The sequence below is a fragment of the Melanotaenia boesemani genome, chromosome 9 (assembly GCF_017639745.1).
Source record: "Melanotaenia boesemani isolate fMelBoe1 chromosome 9, fMelBoe1.pri, whole genome shotgun sequence".
Lineage (NCBI taxonomy): Eukaryota > Metazoa > Chordata > Actinopteri > Atheriniformes > Melanotaeniidae > Melanotaenia > Melanotaenia boesemani.
The window spans coordinates 29,679,420-29,695,034 of NC_055690.1; the positions used below are offsets into that span (position 1 = coordinate 29,679,420).

General features: G+C 44.2%; 2 protein-coding genes and 1 long non-coding RNA gene across 11 annotated transcripts in view; 2 read left to right on the plus strand and 1 right to left on the minus strand.

Annotated features, from left to right (window-relative positions):
- LOC121645754 (von Willebrand factor A domain-containing protein 5A-like) overlaps positions 1 to 15,615 on the plus strand; it is a 94,583-nt gene that overhangs the window by 42,140 nt on the left and 36,828 nt on the right. For 3 of the 9 annotated variants that reach the window (XM_041994433.1, XM_041994435.1, XM_041994431.1), the window contains exon 17: positions 4,907 to 4,948. The exons of 1 other annotated variant lie outside the window; for it this stretch is intronic. In XM_041994433.1, the coding sequence (XP_041850367.1) occupies positions 4,907 to 4,948 (42 nt within the window). Of the gene's footprint in view, positions 1 to 4,906; positions 4,949 to 8,017; positions 8,075 to 11,818; positions 11,888 to 15,615 lie in introns of all 9 variants that reach the window. 5 more of the 9 variants (XM_041994427.1, XM_041994426.1, XM_041994437.1 and 2 more) reach the window with 3 other exon arrangements.
- The window catches only part of LOC121645780 (von Willebrand factor A domain-containing protein 5A-like), a 31,273-nt gene that overhangs the window by 11,754 nt on the left and 3,904 nt on the right, over positions 1 to 15,615 (plus strand). The gene's annotated exons all lie outside the window — the stretch shown is intronic.
- The window catches only part of LOC121645787, a 62,199-nt gene continuing 52,888 nt past the window's right edge, over positions 6,305 to 15,615 (minus strand). The window contains exon 4 of the long non-coding RNA XR_006011508.1: positions 6,305 to 6,354. This is a non-coding gene — a long non-coding RNA (uncharacterized LOC121645787). The remainder of the gene's footprint in view (positions 6,355 to 15,615) is intronic.

Sequence of the window (15,615 nt, forward strand, 5' to 3'; positions counted from 1 at the left end):
TCTGGATTCCTTCTTCAGAAACTGTTCGCCCAAGATAACGTATTTGTCTTTTGAAAAGTTCACACTTGGCTGGACGGAGTTTGATACCATGTTGTCGCATCCGACAGAACACTTGCCGGAGATGGTTCACGTGGTCATCAAAAGTTTTGGAAAAACACAGGACATCGTCTAAATATGGCACACAGCATTCATCTCTAACACCCTCTAACACTCCCTCCATGCATCTCTGGAATGCGGCTGGTGCATTAGTCAGTCCAAATGGTATTCTTACCCATTCATAGAGTCCCCAGGGTGTGCTGAATGCCGTTAGGTGTCTTGACTCCTCCATCACAAAACCTTGATGGTATGCACTCCCTTGATCTAAGATGGAAAACCACGAATTGCCTCCCAAACTGTCCAGAAGATCCTGGATCCGTGGCAGCGGATGACGATCTGGGATGGTTTTGCGGTTGAGCTCACGGAAGTCAACACACAGTCGCAGGCTATTGTCTTTTTTTCGCACGCATACCACTGGTGAAGAATGAGATGACCGCGATTTACAGATCCATCCTCTGTCTAAGAGGTTTTGGATGTACTCCTTTACTTCTTTATACAGTGGTCGTGGGATGGAGTTGTAATTTTTCTGCACAGCTGAATTGTCTGTTGTGTTAATTCTTAGCTGTAAGCCAGGAATACATCCGATGTCTCCCTCCTCGCGAGCAAACACATCTGATTCCTCATGGAGCAGTTGTCGCACCACATTTTGTTCATTGTCAGTCAGATGGTCTAGACAGACATTTGGATGCCATTTTTCTGTACTGTGGTTTTCTTTTGCATTCTTGTCTCTTTCATCATTTGAGCTTACATGTAAGTTGCACAGGAGGGGATCATCACTGGGATCTGGTGGTTTCTGAGGACGTGGCTGAATGGTGACAGGTCTGCTGTTTGTGATTTCTTCAAGGCAACCTAAAACTGTCTTTGGAGGTAAAAAGATGTCTCGCTTTGTTGCATTCTGGATTGGGATTTTTACTATTTTAGAAGCCCCAGCAGGTACATCAACAAGAGCCGGGAACAGCTCCAACCCATCTGGTAATCGACACTCTACATCTGGCTCAAATAGCATTGCTCCTCCTTCAGAAAAAGCTCTTACGCGACATTTTACCTCACAAATTTGGCTGCTGAGGACAGTTAGCCCCCTTTTCCCAACCCTCACCCCCAACCCTTCGGACTCTTCCTGAGGTGGCATTGTTTGCACGACAGAGACAAGAGTTTCAGCATTGCCTTTCTGAATTTTTAAGGCTTCTGACAGTAAGTCTGTTAGATTCAGGCCATCTGATTGGTTGTTACTTTCCCTAATGATCTCTTGGATTACATTGAAGCCTAGCAATGGGCTGCTCACACTCTCCTTGCTTACTAGCATCGGAACACAGAGGGCAACAGAGCCATGTTGGTTACTTGTGATCTCAAGCAGAACCTCTATCCACCCATCAAATGGCACCTCTGTCCCATTGGCTGCTGTAACTTTGAGGGGATGGTCTGACAACAGGCTCTCTAGCGGCTGAATGTTTATGTGCGGCAGAGCTTTCTGAACCCAAGACTTCTCCACTATACTAACCTGTGCCCCACTGTCTAACAGCATCTGAAGTTCTACCCCATTAAGACAACAAGTTACCATGCACCGACCACCAATCAGTTGAGCAACACGCTTCCCTTTTGGCACATTGTTTTGTTTGAAAGACTTGGTGGGAGATGAAGTTTTCTCTTTGAGGTGCAGTTTTCCTGAGATGGGGGACTCTGTATAATGTCTGGTCACTGGTGGTCCCTCCCCAGTGACCTTCTCCAGTTTCCCGACTTCTGTAAGCACCCAATAGCTCTGTGCCCCTCTTTTCCGCACTGAAAACAGTGTGTGCAATTTTCAGTTCCTTGGGAGACACATTGGTGGCACTTTCCTTTTGCTTCTGGCTTGGCTGACTGTTTTGGGTGTGGTGTCGTGGAACGTGTGTTCTCTACTGCTGTGTTCACTACAGGTGTGAGAACTTTCTCTAAACTCTTAGTCAAAGACGATACTTGTAATGTTAGCTCTTGTATAGCAGTGCGATTGGCTTGGACCTCTGCCTTCACCTGAACTGCATTCTGCATGTCCTTCTCCTGATGCACTGCACTGACGCTGACTGCTTTTTGTTTGTATGTCTGGCCTAACCTATTTTGCCTCTCCGTGTCCTCACTCAAAGACCTTGTTATGACTTCAAGAATAAAATCATCAGTGACACCTAGGTCTGAAATATGGGGTTTAAGGTCTCGTCGGATGTATGCACATTTTTCATTTATCCCTTGGTAAAGTGAATGGAGAAACACTCCCTGTACCAGTTTGCTGTCATACTGGAAACCAGTACTTTGTTTAGATGCAAACATCACACGCTGTTTTAGCCCCATCAGTCTGTACATAAACTGTTGTGGGCTTTCTTTGTCAAGCTGTTTTGCATTGCTCAACTCCTGAAATAATTCAGTACTGCTTTTATCCCGAAGATGTGCCCTTAGAAAATGCTTTAGCTCGGATACCGTCAGGCCATCTTTGGTAATGAGCATGTCTTTAAAGTTACCAGGCTTAATTATTTTTAGCACTGTTCTGATAACCTCAGCCTCAGTAAAACCTTCAGTTAGTCCTTCATCAATTTGCTTAGACAAACTGTTAAAACTTAAATCAGAATCTGAATCAGAAATTTGACCACCATGGATCCTAAATTCTCAACGTGGCAACAATGTTGCAACATCTGCCAGTCTTACCAACCCAGCCACCTGATCAGCAGACATTGGTTGTTGGGTAGTCTCCCTTATGGCAGATGCTAGTACTACTGGTTCAGTTTCTGCCATAGATGCATCAGCCTCTTCTTTAGATGTGTCACCTGGTCCACCTGCCTCGTGGGGCAATTGCAGTTCGTCAATGAGGTCATGAAATATTAGTAGGCGAGACATACCCTGGTCCTCCAGATTCCTTAGTTGTTTACTTCTCAGGAAGTCAACAATAAAGTCAAAGAGATCCACTTCAGTCGAGTCTTCACCTGGTAAATCTTCATTCACCTCATCTTGACATGATACTGCAAGCTTGTGAAGTAGGTCTCTGTTGGCAGTGCTGATCAGCCGGCGAAGCTGTTGCTGAATTTCCCACTGTAGATCATGAAGAGCGGCCATCTTTGGATACCCGATGTCTGTCACTTGGTCGTTGGCTCCGAAAACAGGTAATCAGGAACCCACGGTTCTAACTCGATTAGCACCAGTCCAGCAGGTGGCGCTAATCCCGGACGAGCCCCCAAAATTGTTGCCCCTCTGGCATTACCGTCAGAAGGCAACGAAGGTTTAGTCGTCTCAACGTGTCAAGCTGTGGCGAAGAATAGAGGAGATACACACGTTGAGCTGGCGTTACTCTCATACCGGAAGTTTTATTCTTTTACAGACATCAGGTATCAACAAATTGACAGATGGCCATCATGTTCAGTCCCATTTATAATCTGGCCATTTAAGACAATCTTACCTTTCCAGCATTCCATCAACTGAACATATTTCCAGCAATTTCACTTGAACACAATATCATTTACAATGAATTTTGCCACTTATTTTAACTTGTTCTTAATTATTGCTTTTAACTGTCTATTTAACAATCAACACATTTTTCTAGCTTAATATAATTACTCTTCTTCAAAGTTTTAAACACAAGCACTGAAACCCATTTTACTGTCTGCTTCGAGTGTACACTATAATATATAACAAATTTTACATGTAATTAACTAACAGCTAACAAGAAAATACATTTTCACTTTAATGGTTTCTTTCACTGTTTTCTCATACAACCTTATACTCACTCAAACACCTACAATATAATATTTCTGATTTGGCAATGACCAAGAAGACACTTAACTTTGACATCAGCAAACATTTTACTGCATGAACACATTTCCATAAGGTGCTAAGTGAATTACGTTTGAAAGTGAATCCACTAATTTCTCAGCCATTTTGGGATAGCTAACCACACACACTACTCCACATTGTCCAAGTCCGCTAGCATTAGCATTAGCTGGCAGACAATCCTAATTGTGGTTTCCTTCTACATGTCTCATCAAACCGCTTCGGCTGCAACGGTACAACTACTCAAAAACGACAATTTTAACAAGTAAAGTCTGTCATAAGCACTTGTTCCAATAAACATTTACCAACCTGTGGCGAAGAATAGAGGAGATACACACGTTGAGCTGGCGTTACTCTCATACCGGAAGTTTTATTCTTCCTCTGTGACCTGCTCTACTCTTTACCACCAGCGCGATAGGCGCCCCCTAGCGGTTGGATGTAGAATAGCGCTGCAGTAACTGAGATTACAGTAATGTAATGTATAACAAATAAAAGAAAACTTAATGAAATTAGAATAGGGGTGTCTATTTTTATCCCCTTATCTATTTGACCCTCTACACTTGTGAGTAAAATGTTGAATGATATTATGAAAACATTAACGAGTACAACATACACAAACAAAAAAAAAAAAAGACCACCAGGGGACTATTTAATTCCTCAGATATTTTCTGCAGCGGTGGAGAAAAAGTTGCTTCTTCTATGAATTACTGCTAAACTTAGAAAAGTTTCCACAGATATGATACTAACACAATCTACGTCATCAGTAATTACAAAATCACAATTAATATTGCATTTGACTTGTAAAAAAGATCCAGTTTTTAATCTTCTCACTCTTGCAGCATGTGCAAATCTCCTCATATCAAGTGTGTGTTTACATGTACAAAGAATTATTTATGTTTTGAATTACTGAACAACTTTGTAATAAGAAATATTTTTAAACTGCTTCATGTAACCAACATTTTAGTTTTTCATAATCTATTGTCGTCTCTTCCTCTCTGTGTTTGTTTTATTGTCTTTTATTGATCAGTTCCCACTATGGCCTACTATGCGGCTCCATTAAATCATGGTGGTAAGTGGAACCGTATAACATACAGGATTTGTTTTCTATCATTTCAGTAAAAGTAAAAGTTAAAGTCAACATATAAAAGTGTTTTAAAAGGATAAAATGTTAAATATGAGAGTTGATATAAGCCAAAATACAACACTTAATAGCAGAACACTTTTTAAGCTAATTTGCATCTGGTGTATATAAAACCCATAATTAATATTTAATAATTACAAAACACTCAAACCAAACACGAGTTGGTTTTACTTGTAATGTTAGTTTTTAACCTGACTTTTTGTTGGGTTTTTATTCTGAATGCATCTTAATGCCCAGCTTATCACAAGATCAAATGCAAGGTTGCATCACTGAAACATAAGTGAAGCACCAGATGAGACAGAAGCAAACATCTGTGCTTTCTATACCTGCAGTAAATACGAATATAATCAACTCAGCAGCACATTCATTCAGCAAACCTGCATGTGGTCAATGCAACGCTCTTAAACAGATTCATGACTTTCTTTTTAGGAAATAATATAATACTAGAGCAGATTTTCATGTTTTTATGCTCAAAACATACACAATGCATTCTGAGACTGGTTTGACTGAACCCAATAACCTACATGTCATTTTTCTTTTTTCATAATTTTTAAATACAATATTTTCATGTCACATTTTCATTTATTTACTTGTTTGCTTATGTATTATTAAAAAGCATATGTCCTGTAAAATGAAGCAAGATCCATTAAGAGAGTTTAAGTAAAAAGTATGTATCTTTCATTATTTTGTTTTTACTCATTTTATCCACTTTAGGGTAATAGGAAAATAAAATCTGTTCCAGCTGTTTTTAGACAAGACATTAGTTACAGTCATGGGTTTATGATCAAAGCTTAAGTTAACATCAGCAGTTAACATTACATCTTCTGACATGTTTGTCTTAAAGCCAAGCAAGCAAAATAAAAATGGCGTCCTGCAGTGTGCAGCATTTGTTGTTGACAAGTATCTTATAAAAAAGCCTGGACTGACAACAAGGTATTTTGAGCAGCTCTGGAGCAGTGTTGTGTGAGAAAAATAACTTCTTTTAAAATGTGTGCTATGCACAACTTTCACTTATAGAGAAAGCAGCACTTTTTATCTTTTAGGCCAACCTAGTCCTCAGCATCGGATTATATTGCCTCAGACTGGGATTCCAACGTTTTAAGCAAAGTCTTTCAAAAATCTGCTGCTCTGCAACTCAATCAGGTTTCAGTAAGAAGATCCACCATTTTCAGTGTGTTCTACATTTCTTGCATGTGTAAATGTCCTCATGTGAATTATTGAAATATGTGATATTTTGAATAGTTGATCAAACTTGTCACTGGGAATATTTTCTATTGCGAGTCGTTATCTCTAGTTCTGAAGTTAACACTGACGTTGTATTATAATGTTTTGATCTGTGAGAGACTGTGGTCTAATTTCTGGTTGTTTGTGTAATCTGTCTAATCTGTCTTCTGTTCAGGATCACCTTAGAGATCTGTTATCTGGGATGGAGGCTCGGGATAGGTCTGGTTTTTCTTCTAAATTATGGTCTTGGTTTCAGGCAGGTGGCTGGTGGCATATCTTGCTCGCAGTCTTAGGCCCTATTTTTGCTGTTCTGATTGCCTGCTGGCTTGTGGTGACTTTCCTCCCCCGGTGCCTCAAGGTTGTGATAACATCTGCGTTTCCTGGTCATTCCCTCCAGATGTTTGTTAGTGCTCAGGGCGATTTTTCTAACACCCCGTTAGATTTCCTGGTTTCTCCACCTGCTTACCCTCCCCGGATCTGCTATGATGATACTGGTCTTCCGCTTGATTTTTCTAGTGATGATGAAGTTTAGATTGTGTGGATAGTTTTCTGTTTAGTCATCTTAGTTTGCTCTGATTCTCCTTCATATGTATTCTGATGTGTTTTTTGCTGGAAATCACATGTGGTGACTTGAGGTTGATTTTTATTTCCCCATTCAGAGTTATGATGGAGTTTCTTGAATCCTCGTGACTTTCAACTTCTGATGTTCTGTCTGAATGTAAATTGGGAATGGTGATTGGATTTGATTGTTGAATATAATCATTAAGGTTTTTTTTTTACTACAAATACTTTACATTTATTACTTTTATCTTTTATGGGTTTTCTGTTTTTTTTTTATTTTTTTGTTTCCTCTGTCTTCCCATTGTTTTTTTTGTTTCAATTGTTTGTTTTTTTTCTTTGTTTTTATGTGTTCATTAGCGGGTTGATGACACCGTGAGAGTTTTGGGTTCACTAGCTGATTGTGGTGTTCTCATTTTTATCCACTGTACATCTCTACCTCAGTGGTTATCCTTGTTTGATGCATTTTTGTGTTTGTGTCTTTTATGCGTTAATCTTATGAAATTTTCTTTTCTGGTGTGATCAATATGAAATGGGTTTCATTATGATCAAAAGAGGGGAATTGTTGTGGAAATTTCATATTATTCCCTTTACTATATTGTGTCTACTGATCCGTCTCAGGGTAAACAGCTTGTTTAAGTTCTTGGTAATTGAGTTTAATACTGAGTAGCCTGTTGCTATCATAAATGTGGATGCATTCTTTAGAACAGTTCGCTCTGACCTGTGTGACTTATCTGATACCAGCCAGGCGCCTCAGGATGACCCAGCTGGGCATTCTGTCTTAATGTCACTGGGGTTGTTTACGTGCTCAATAAACTGAAAAAGCTCATTAGGTTTGCTGAAGTGTCTAATCCTGTGTGAGGAACAGACAATCTCTTTGTTTGTATTTCATGATGTGCTGTGACGTGATCATTCTGCTTAAAAGATGCTGCATGTGTGTTTCTTATCAGATTCTGTTCAGATCTCTGTGCTGTCAGACCTCTGAGCAGTCTCTCAGGAATTGCAATTCTATTCTTTCTATTCTTCCTATTCATTCTATTCTTTGTATTTTAATTCTGTGTTCGAATAAACTTGTAATCATTCTTCACTTCAGAACCAGACTCCTCATCCTTGACAGAGTAACTTTTTTTGCCTCAACACTGTACACACATTTTCATGAACTACAGTGATTACTTATGCATGTGCAGCTAACGCTCTGCTTCTCTTTAACTTTAGATTTTATGATGTGTGATTCAGAAGAAGGAACCATTGATTGTGCTAACTTCTCTGAATGTAAGTAACAGTTTAAAGATGTTATTAAAGAAATTTTTGCAGCGTACAAACTTAAATTTCAAAACAAATGCCACAGCAGGCTTAGTCATGAGGATTTGTATTGAAGACGCATCACACTGAGCCAGTGCACTTGTCACAGTGTTTATTTCTAACTTATCCATGTCACAAACTGGGCAACGATTAAAATTTTCAATTGCATGACATGCTGCGATTAATCGCGATTAATCACATCGTTACGTGCAAAATGTCTCTTTCCTTTAAAAAAAGGCCTACAGCTATAAAAAGAAAATGCAGTAAGTTTTGGTTTACGAACTCGACATCAGGGGTCTCCAACCTGCAACTCTGGAGCTGCAAGTGTCTCTCTGGACCTTCCACAATGCCTCTAAATACGTGGCTAAAATATTTTTTTTAAATCTGTCTTTCTTGTCATTAGGTTGGAAACCATGGTCTTTTTTTTTCTTTCTTTTACATCATTTTCCACAAATATCTACATTCCTTAGGAGAAAGTCTGTCTATCCTATTTTTTTTTATAAAGGTTTTATGTTTATCTTTATTTTAAAACCTGAAAACGGAAATAAAAATGTGGTTCTTCAAAAATAACAAACATCCTGTGGTGGCTCTTCATTAAAAATATATATTAACTTGCCTTTTTTAAAAGTCTCGTAACATTTGCGTCTCTAAAGTAGTTTTATTTAGCTGGCTGAGGGGAAAATGGCTCTTTGGATTGGAAAGGCTGCAGACCCCTGCACTAAACACATAAACAGGTTTAGCAGCAATTTTCAGATAAAATATTTCTTCATATATATTTATAAAATCAAATATTTATTAGAAAGAAGGATGAAATGTTCAGGATTTACTAACTAAAAGGTAAAAAGTCAGCAGGATGAATTTAAAGCTGTGAAGCTGCTTCCTTCTAAACACAGAAGGAACAATATGTGATGAATATCAGCATCAGGTGAACAGACAGAAAGCAGGATGAGAATCTCACAGCTTCTAGATGGTGAGGAGAGAGAAATATTCACAATATGCACAATAACTTCCATCCATGCACCTTCATTGTTTCATTATCCAGGTTTCTGGCCTATAATTTCTCTAAACTTTAATTTTACCGGGAGTTAAGGAGTTAACATCTCGTTCCGGGTGTAGCGTCAGGTCTGTAGGTGTAACTGTAAACATGTGTGGTATCCACAGAAAGTCCAGAATCTCAGCTACCAGCTCAGCAAAACCATTTCTATCACCAACAAACACAGTTAAGACAACTAATTATTTAAAGAGCAGCTACACAAAGTCCGAAAAATATGTAAACACAAATGATGTCTCCCCGTGTCCACCCCTCGTCATGAACATGAACAAACGACTCCTCTACAGAAAGCTCACATCTCACAGATTCCACAGCTGGAAATTTTATCTCGCTATGACCGAGATTCACCGAACCAGAGGCAGAAGAAGACCCTATTTATGCTTCACGTTTGTAAAAGTCAGAAAGCATGTCTTACCTTTGCTGTCTTGCATAAATTAAAACCGCATTTATTAAAAAAAAATAATAATGAAAAAGTTTCCCGTCCAAAAATTACGACGTTCTGTCCATCTGCATGTATTTTGAGAGAAACATCGGTTCTTTTTTCTTCTTCCTGTTCCAGACAGAAAACATCTCTTTATTTTAATAAACCCGCTCTCTCCCGATCACGTCAGACGCACCGCTGCAGCAGGGAAGGGAGACATGGACGCCATGTTTCTGTCATCAAAGCCAGCGGCCTGCAAAAAAAAAAAAAATTATTAACGAGCAATTAAAAAAATTAATGGCGTTAATTAAGCGTTGCGTTAATTAAGCATTGCGTTAACGCGCGATCAACGCGTTAACTTGCCCAGCACTATATGGGTGACCCTACCAGGGGCATAAAGCCCCCAACAACATAGCCACTAGGATCATCAGGACACGCAAACTCCTCCACCACGGTAAGGTGGTGGCTGAGGGAGAAGCTTAATGTAACTTAGTGTAAAAGTGAAGTTACATTTAAAAAATAAATGTTTTCTCTGAGCAACATTTATTTATTAACTGTTAATCCAATAGTTTGACTTTTTCTTTAAGTGGACAAATAATATTTATTACAGTTAATACTACTGTATATGAAATAAATCATCATTCACTCGACTTTAAAAACTCATCGTCCTGAATTCCAGACATGGATCAATCATGACACGATGTCCCACACTGGATCAGTCTCAGGGGATGATGGGGGATGAAGAACTGGGACACTGTACTCTTAAGTGCCTCCAGTGTTGCTCTCCTGATGCATGATGTCTGATGTCAGACAGCCCACCGTGCGCCACTGAAAACACACACGACACATGTTATAATTTGCCTTGTAAACATCTCCACTGACGCTGTCCAGCTAAGGATGAAAGCGTTTTCGCTTCTGAGGACGTGGTGGAGGATCAGGTGCAGAGGACGTTTTAAAAAGGCGCAGGTGTTGTGAGCAGCGCTGGTATGAGGTGTCTGTCTCTAGGCAACCGTGACCACAACACACGCAGGCAGCAAGGAGGGGGTCCTGCCTAGATCCAACCACAACAATTTGGCTGGCCTAAGTATTTCCTGTGTTTTATTTAGTCCATAATTGTTAAATTTAGTGTTGTGTGTGTGACAGACGTGTATTGTTGGACAGTTATGAAAATACGGAACAAATTGCGATCAATACGGACCGTCCATTTTGAACCAATGAAATGTCAGGAGGAGACGTTTAATTGTCAAATAAGTAACAATTCTGTATTTTACAGGACGGGTAGCGACCCTACTGCTAGCTTAAGCTACAACTGCTTTGCTGGCTAACAGTACCCAACCAGTTGCTAAACCTGTTAGCACCTGCTGCTAAATCATAACGCATTTTTAAAAAGTGCTGCCACATGTCTAATCTATCTGTCTAATCTTCATCATCACCAGACTAATACCTTACTTTACAGTATAACTGCAAAAGAAATGACCTTGTCCTTGTGCATCTGCTTCGTCAGCCTTCTTTTTTTCCCCTTTTTTTCTGCCCTAGATGGAAAATTCATAACAAAGCCCATAAACCACTCACTGAAACAACCTTCTTCCGTAGGGGGCCTAAGCGGTCGCTTAGTCTGCTTAGTGGCAAAACCGGCTCTGTTCAAAGCGTTCAGTGACGAAGCTTTATTTCTTCATCAAAAAGATGCCACCTAATTGACATTGAATTGGACAAGATGTTGTAAAAGGTGGTGGACATTTTCAAAGAGAACTGTTTGGTCAGGAGGTGGTGCTTTTATCCTCACTGATCTGTTATCCAGAACATGATCTGCTCCAGAGCAGATTAGCTGTTCAGTATAAGTTACCATGGTGATTTACCCCAGTAAGAAATTAACCAGCCTCGTAGTACAGAAAATGTACTACTTCTATAATGTCATGTTTTAAACCTTAAAATTTTATAGAGCCTGGGAGTTTAAATTTTTTCAATACCTAAAATTCTAAACATAGGCAGGTTGTTTGATAAGTGCCTGTTAGTTCTAGTTATTTGTGTTATCTCCAAATAAGATAAAGCTTTATGGCAGGTGTATCTATTTTCTGCAGTGTGTTGTGTGATCAATGACCTGTGAAAACATTTTTCTGTGAATCAGACTGTATTTGTGAGAGACTGTGCTCTAGTTTCTGGTTGTTTGTGTATCTGTCCACACATTTTCATGTACTATAGTGATTATTTATGCATGTGCAGCTAATGCTCTGCTTCTCTTTAGATTTCGCTGATCTGGTGTGTGAATCAACAGAACTTTTGGAAACCTATCATTTTGCTGACTTGACTGAAAGTAAGTAACAGTTTAAAGATGTTATTAAAGACATGTTCTGGATTAAGGTGTGTGAAGATCTCTCAAAATGGTTTAAAACTAGTTTTCCTGCAAACCCCACACTTTGCCTACTGGGCGACCTGGGTGACACCAACATAGGAATACACTCCATAAACTTGGTCCTCGCAGTCTTATGCATCGCAAAGAAAACTATTCTTGTGAACTGGAAAGATAAGAACAATTTGTCTATCCAGCAGTTTAGAAATCTCCTGTTAGATCACATCAGCATTGAGACAATGTCTGCCTCCTCCAGGAACCAGTCAGTTGACTTTCATTCCCTCTGGTCCCCTGTGACTGGCTACATCACTTAATGTAGGTGGAGGATTGCGGCTTCGCTGGGATAGGGGCGGATGTGGGTGGGGGGTCCCTGGTGACTTCAGGTCTCCGGTTGTCTCCTGGGTGGGGATCTAGGCTGCTCCGCTGCTGGGTCGGCTGGGGGTTCCGGTCTGGGCGGGCGGCATTGGGTGGGCCCCGGGGTGGGGCTGCCTCGTGGCGGTGGGGGGTGGCTGCCGGGGTGCCTGGGTCGGTGTCCGTCGGCCCCTGGCCGGGTGGCCGGTCGGGCCCGGGGTGGGCCGGGTGGGGGCCCCAGGCTCTGGGGCGTCGGGTCTCCCCCCGCTCCTGGGGGTGGGGGGTCTGCCGCTGCTGGGGGGGGCTGGGCCCGTCCGGATGTGCCGTGCCGGGGGTTGGTCCGTGCCCTGGTGCTTGGTTGAGCCCCGGAACCTGGGTGGGGGTGTGTTTGTGTGTGGGTGTGTGTGTGTGTGTGTCTGTGGGTATGCTGGTGTGTGGGTGGGTGTAGAGGGACGTGTGTGCTGTATGTGTGTGTGGGTGTGTATGAAGGTCTGGGTGTGTGCGTGTATGTGTGTGTGTGAGTAGTGTGCGGGTGTGTGTGTGGAGGTCTATGTGGGATGTGGGTGTGTGTGAAGGTATGTATATATGAGTGTGTGCACGTGGAGGTCGAGGTGTGTGTGGAGGAGGGAAGGAGTGGGTGGAGGCGTGAGTATGTATGGAAGTGCTTGTGTGTATATGCAGGTATGTATGTGAGTGTGTGTGTAGTGGTGTATGTGTATGGAGGGGTATGAGAGTGTGTGTGTATGTGGGCACCGGTGTGTGTGTTTATAGGTATGTGCGTGACGTGTGTGTGTGGAGGTATGTGCACGTATTGAGGTGTTGGTGTATAGAGGTGTGTGAGAGGGTGTGTGAGTGGCTGGGGTTAAAAAAAAAAAAAAAAAAAAAAAAAAAGAGTGTGTGCGTTTGCAGGGGGTTAGGACGTGTCCTCTGGGGGGCGCCCTGGCTGGGTGTTGGGGGCGGGGGCCTGGGGTTCCCTTCCTTCGCCTCGCCCCCCTCCCACTCAGAAAGAGGAAAGTGGCCCCTTGGGCTGGTGGCTGGCCCCTGGGGGGGTTCGTGGCGTGCCTGGGTTGGGGTGCCTGCTCTGGGCCTGTGACGCCCTTCGGGGCCGGCGGGGGACGGGGGCGCCCTAAGCCACTGGCGGGTCGTCTTCCAGGGGGGAGGCTTACCCCCCTCTGGACCTACATCTCCTGACCCCTCCCCTCCCCACTCTTCACTACATACACAGGTAGGGCCGTGGGGGGTGTGCTTGTTGCGCTGGGCGGGGCAGGGGGGTCATCATAGTGGCCCCGTTGCTTCGCCGAGCGGCAGCATGCCTCCCAGCTTTTAATTCCACTTAGTCACTGAGCACAAATAACATTTGCAACATACAAACACGTTTTGGGGGGTGGAACATGCGAGGTCAGGTGGGTGGGACTGCTCAGGTGGCCCCACCCCCTCCTCAATGCAGTTACTGCCCCCCAATTTTAACCCTCTTTTTTTTTTAATTGCAAACAGCACATAATATATTCCCTCACTAGTGGGGGAGGGAGGGGGGATGGGGTCTTCAAGCGCCCCTGTCTCCATGGATGGCCCGGGGGCGGGGCGGGCCGGGTGGCCTGTCGCGTTGGCCCGGGGCGTGGGCGGGCTGTCCCGGGGGGTTTGGCTGCTGGCCCTGGGGGGAAGGTGCTGTTTTGGGGGTGGGGAGTGGGGGACTGGGGCGGGGTGGGGGGGGTGGGGGCCTGGCTCGTGTCTCCTCGCCTCCTGGCTGGGGCTGTCCCCCCGCGGCGTGGGGTGGCGGGAGGATGGTGGTGGGGGGATGGTGTTTGTGTGTGTGTGTGTGTATGTGTGTGTGTGGGGGGGGGGTGGTGTATGGGTGGGAGAGTGGTGTGTGTGTGTGGGGGGATGGGTGGTGGAGGGATGGTGTGTGTGTGTGGGAGGGTGGGGTGTGTGGAGGTGGATGTGTGGTGTGTGGGAGGGGGGGTGGTGTATGGGTGGGAGAGTGGTGTGTGTGTGGGGGGATGGGTGGTGGAGGGATGGTGTGTGTGTGTGGGAGGGTGGGGTGTGTGGAGGTGGATGTGTGGTGTGTGGGAGGGGGGGTGGTGTGGGTGTGGGAGGATGAATGGTGGAGGGATGATGTATGTGGGGGAGGATGGGGTATGTGTGGGAGAATGTATGGTGCAGGGATGGGGAGTGTGTGGGAGGATGGATGGTGGAAGAATGGTGTGTGTGCAGGAGGATGGATGGTGTATGGGAGGGAGGATGGTGTGTGTGTGGGGGAGTGGTGTATGTTTGGGAGAGTGGGTGATGGAGGGGTGGTGTGTGTGTGTGTGGGAGGATGGGGTACGTGAAGGTGGATGTTTGGTGTAGGAGAGGGAGGACGGTGTATGTGTAGGAGAATGATGTATGTGTGGGAGGATGGGTAGTGGAAGGATGGTGTGTGTGTGTGTGTGTGGGAGGTGTGAAGGTGGAGGATGGTGTATGTGTGGGAGGATGAGTGGTGGAGGGATGATGTGTGTGTGGGAGGATGGGGTAGGTGTGGGAGAGTGTATGGTGGAAGGATGGTGAGTGTGTGGGAGGATGGATGGTGGAAGGATGGTGTGTGTGTGGAAGGATGGATGGTGGAAGGATGGTGTGTGTGTGTGGGAGGACAGAGTATGTGAGGGTTGGATGGTGTATGTGTGGGAGGATGAATGGAGGAGTGGAAGGAGAGTGTGTGTGTTTGTGTGTGTTGGTCTGGGGGGGGGGGCAGGACTGGTTCTCGGGGTGTGCGGCTGGGCGCTGGGGTGTGGGGCTGGCCTCTGGCGGTGGCCGTCTGGGCGGGCCGGGTCCCCCCGGGTGGCGTGCTGGCCCTTGGCCTGTGGGGGTGGGGGGTGTCCCTGCGCTCCTGGGCCCGGGCCCTCTGCCCCGTCTGTCCCGGGCGGCCGGTGCCCGGGGGGGTCGGGGACTGCTGGCCTCGGCCTGCCGGGGCCGGTGCCCTGTGTCCGCGGGGCGGCTCCTGCTGGGGTCTCCTGCTGCTGCCTTCCTGGGCGGGCGAGTGGTCGTCTCTGTGGACCGGTCGGGATCTGTAGCCTACGGGGGGGCTGGTGGCCTGGGTCTCGGGACCGCTGGCCTGACTCTGGCCTCTGTTCAAGTGAGGTGGCATCTGCATGATCACTCTGCATGGTCACTCCTCCCTGAACGTCTCCACACAGTCTTTGCGTCGCCGTGTGGCCGAGTTCTCCAGCATATCCACACAGGTTTCTCTGCGCGTGTTCTTGAATACAGCAGTTTCACTTATATCTATTATCATATTTTTTTTCTTTTTTTTTATTACTTCTGTTCTTATTATTATTATTATTACTCTTACTCTTATTATTATTACT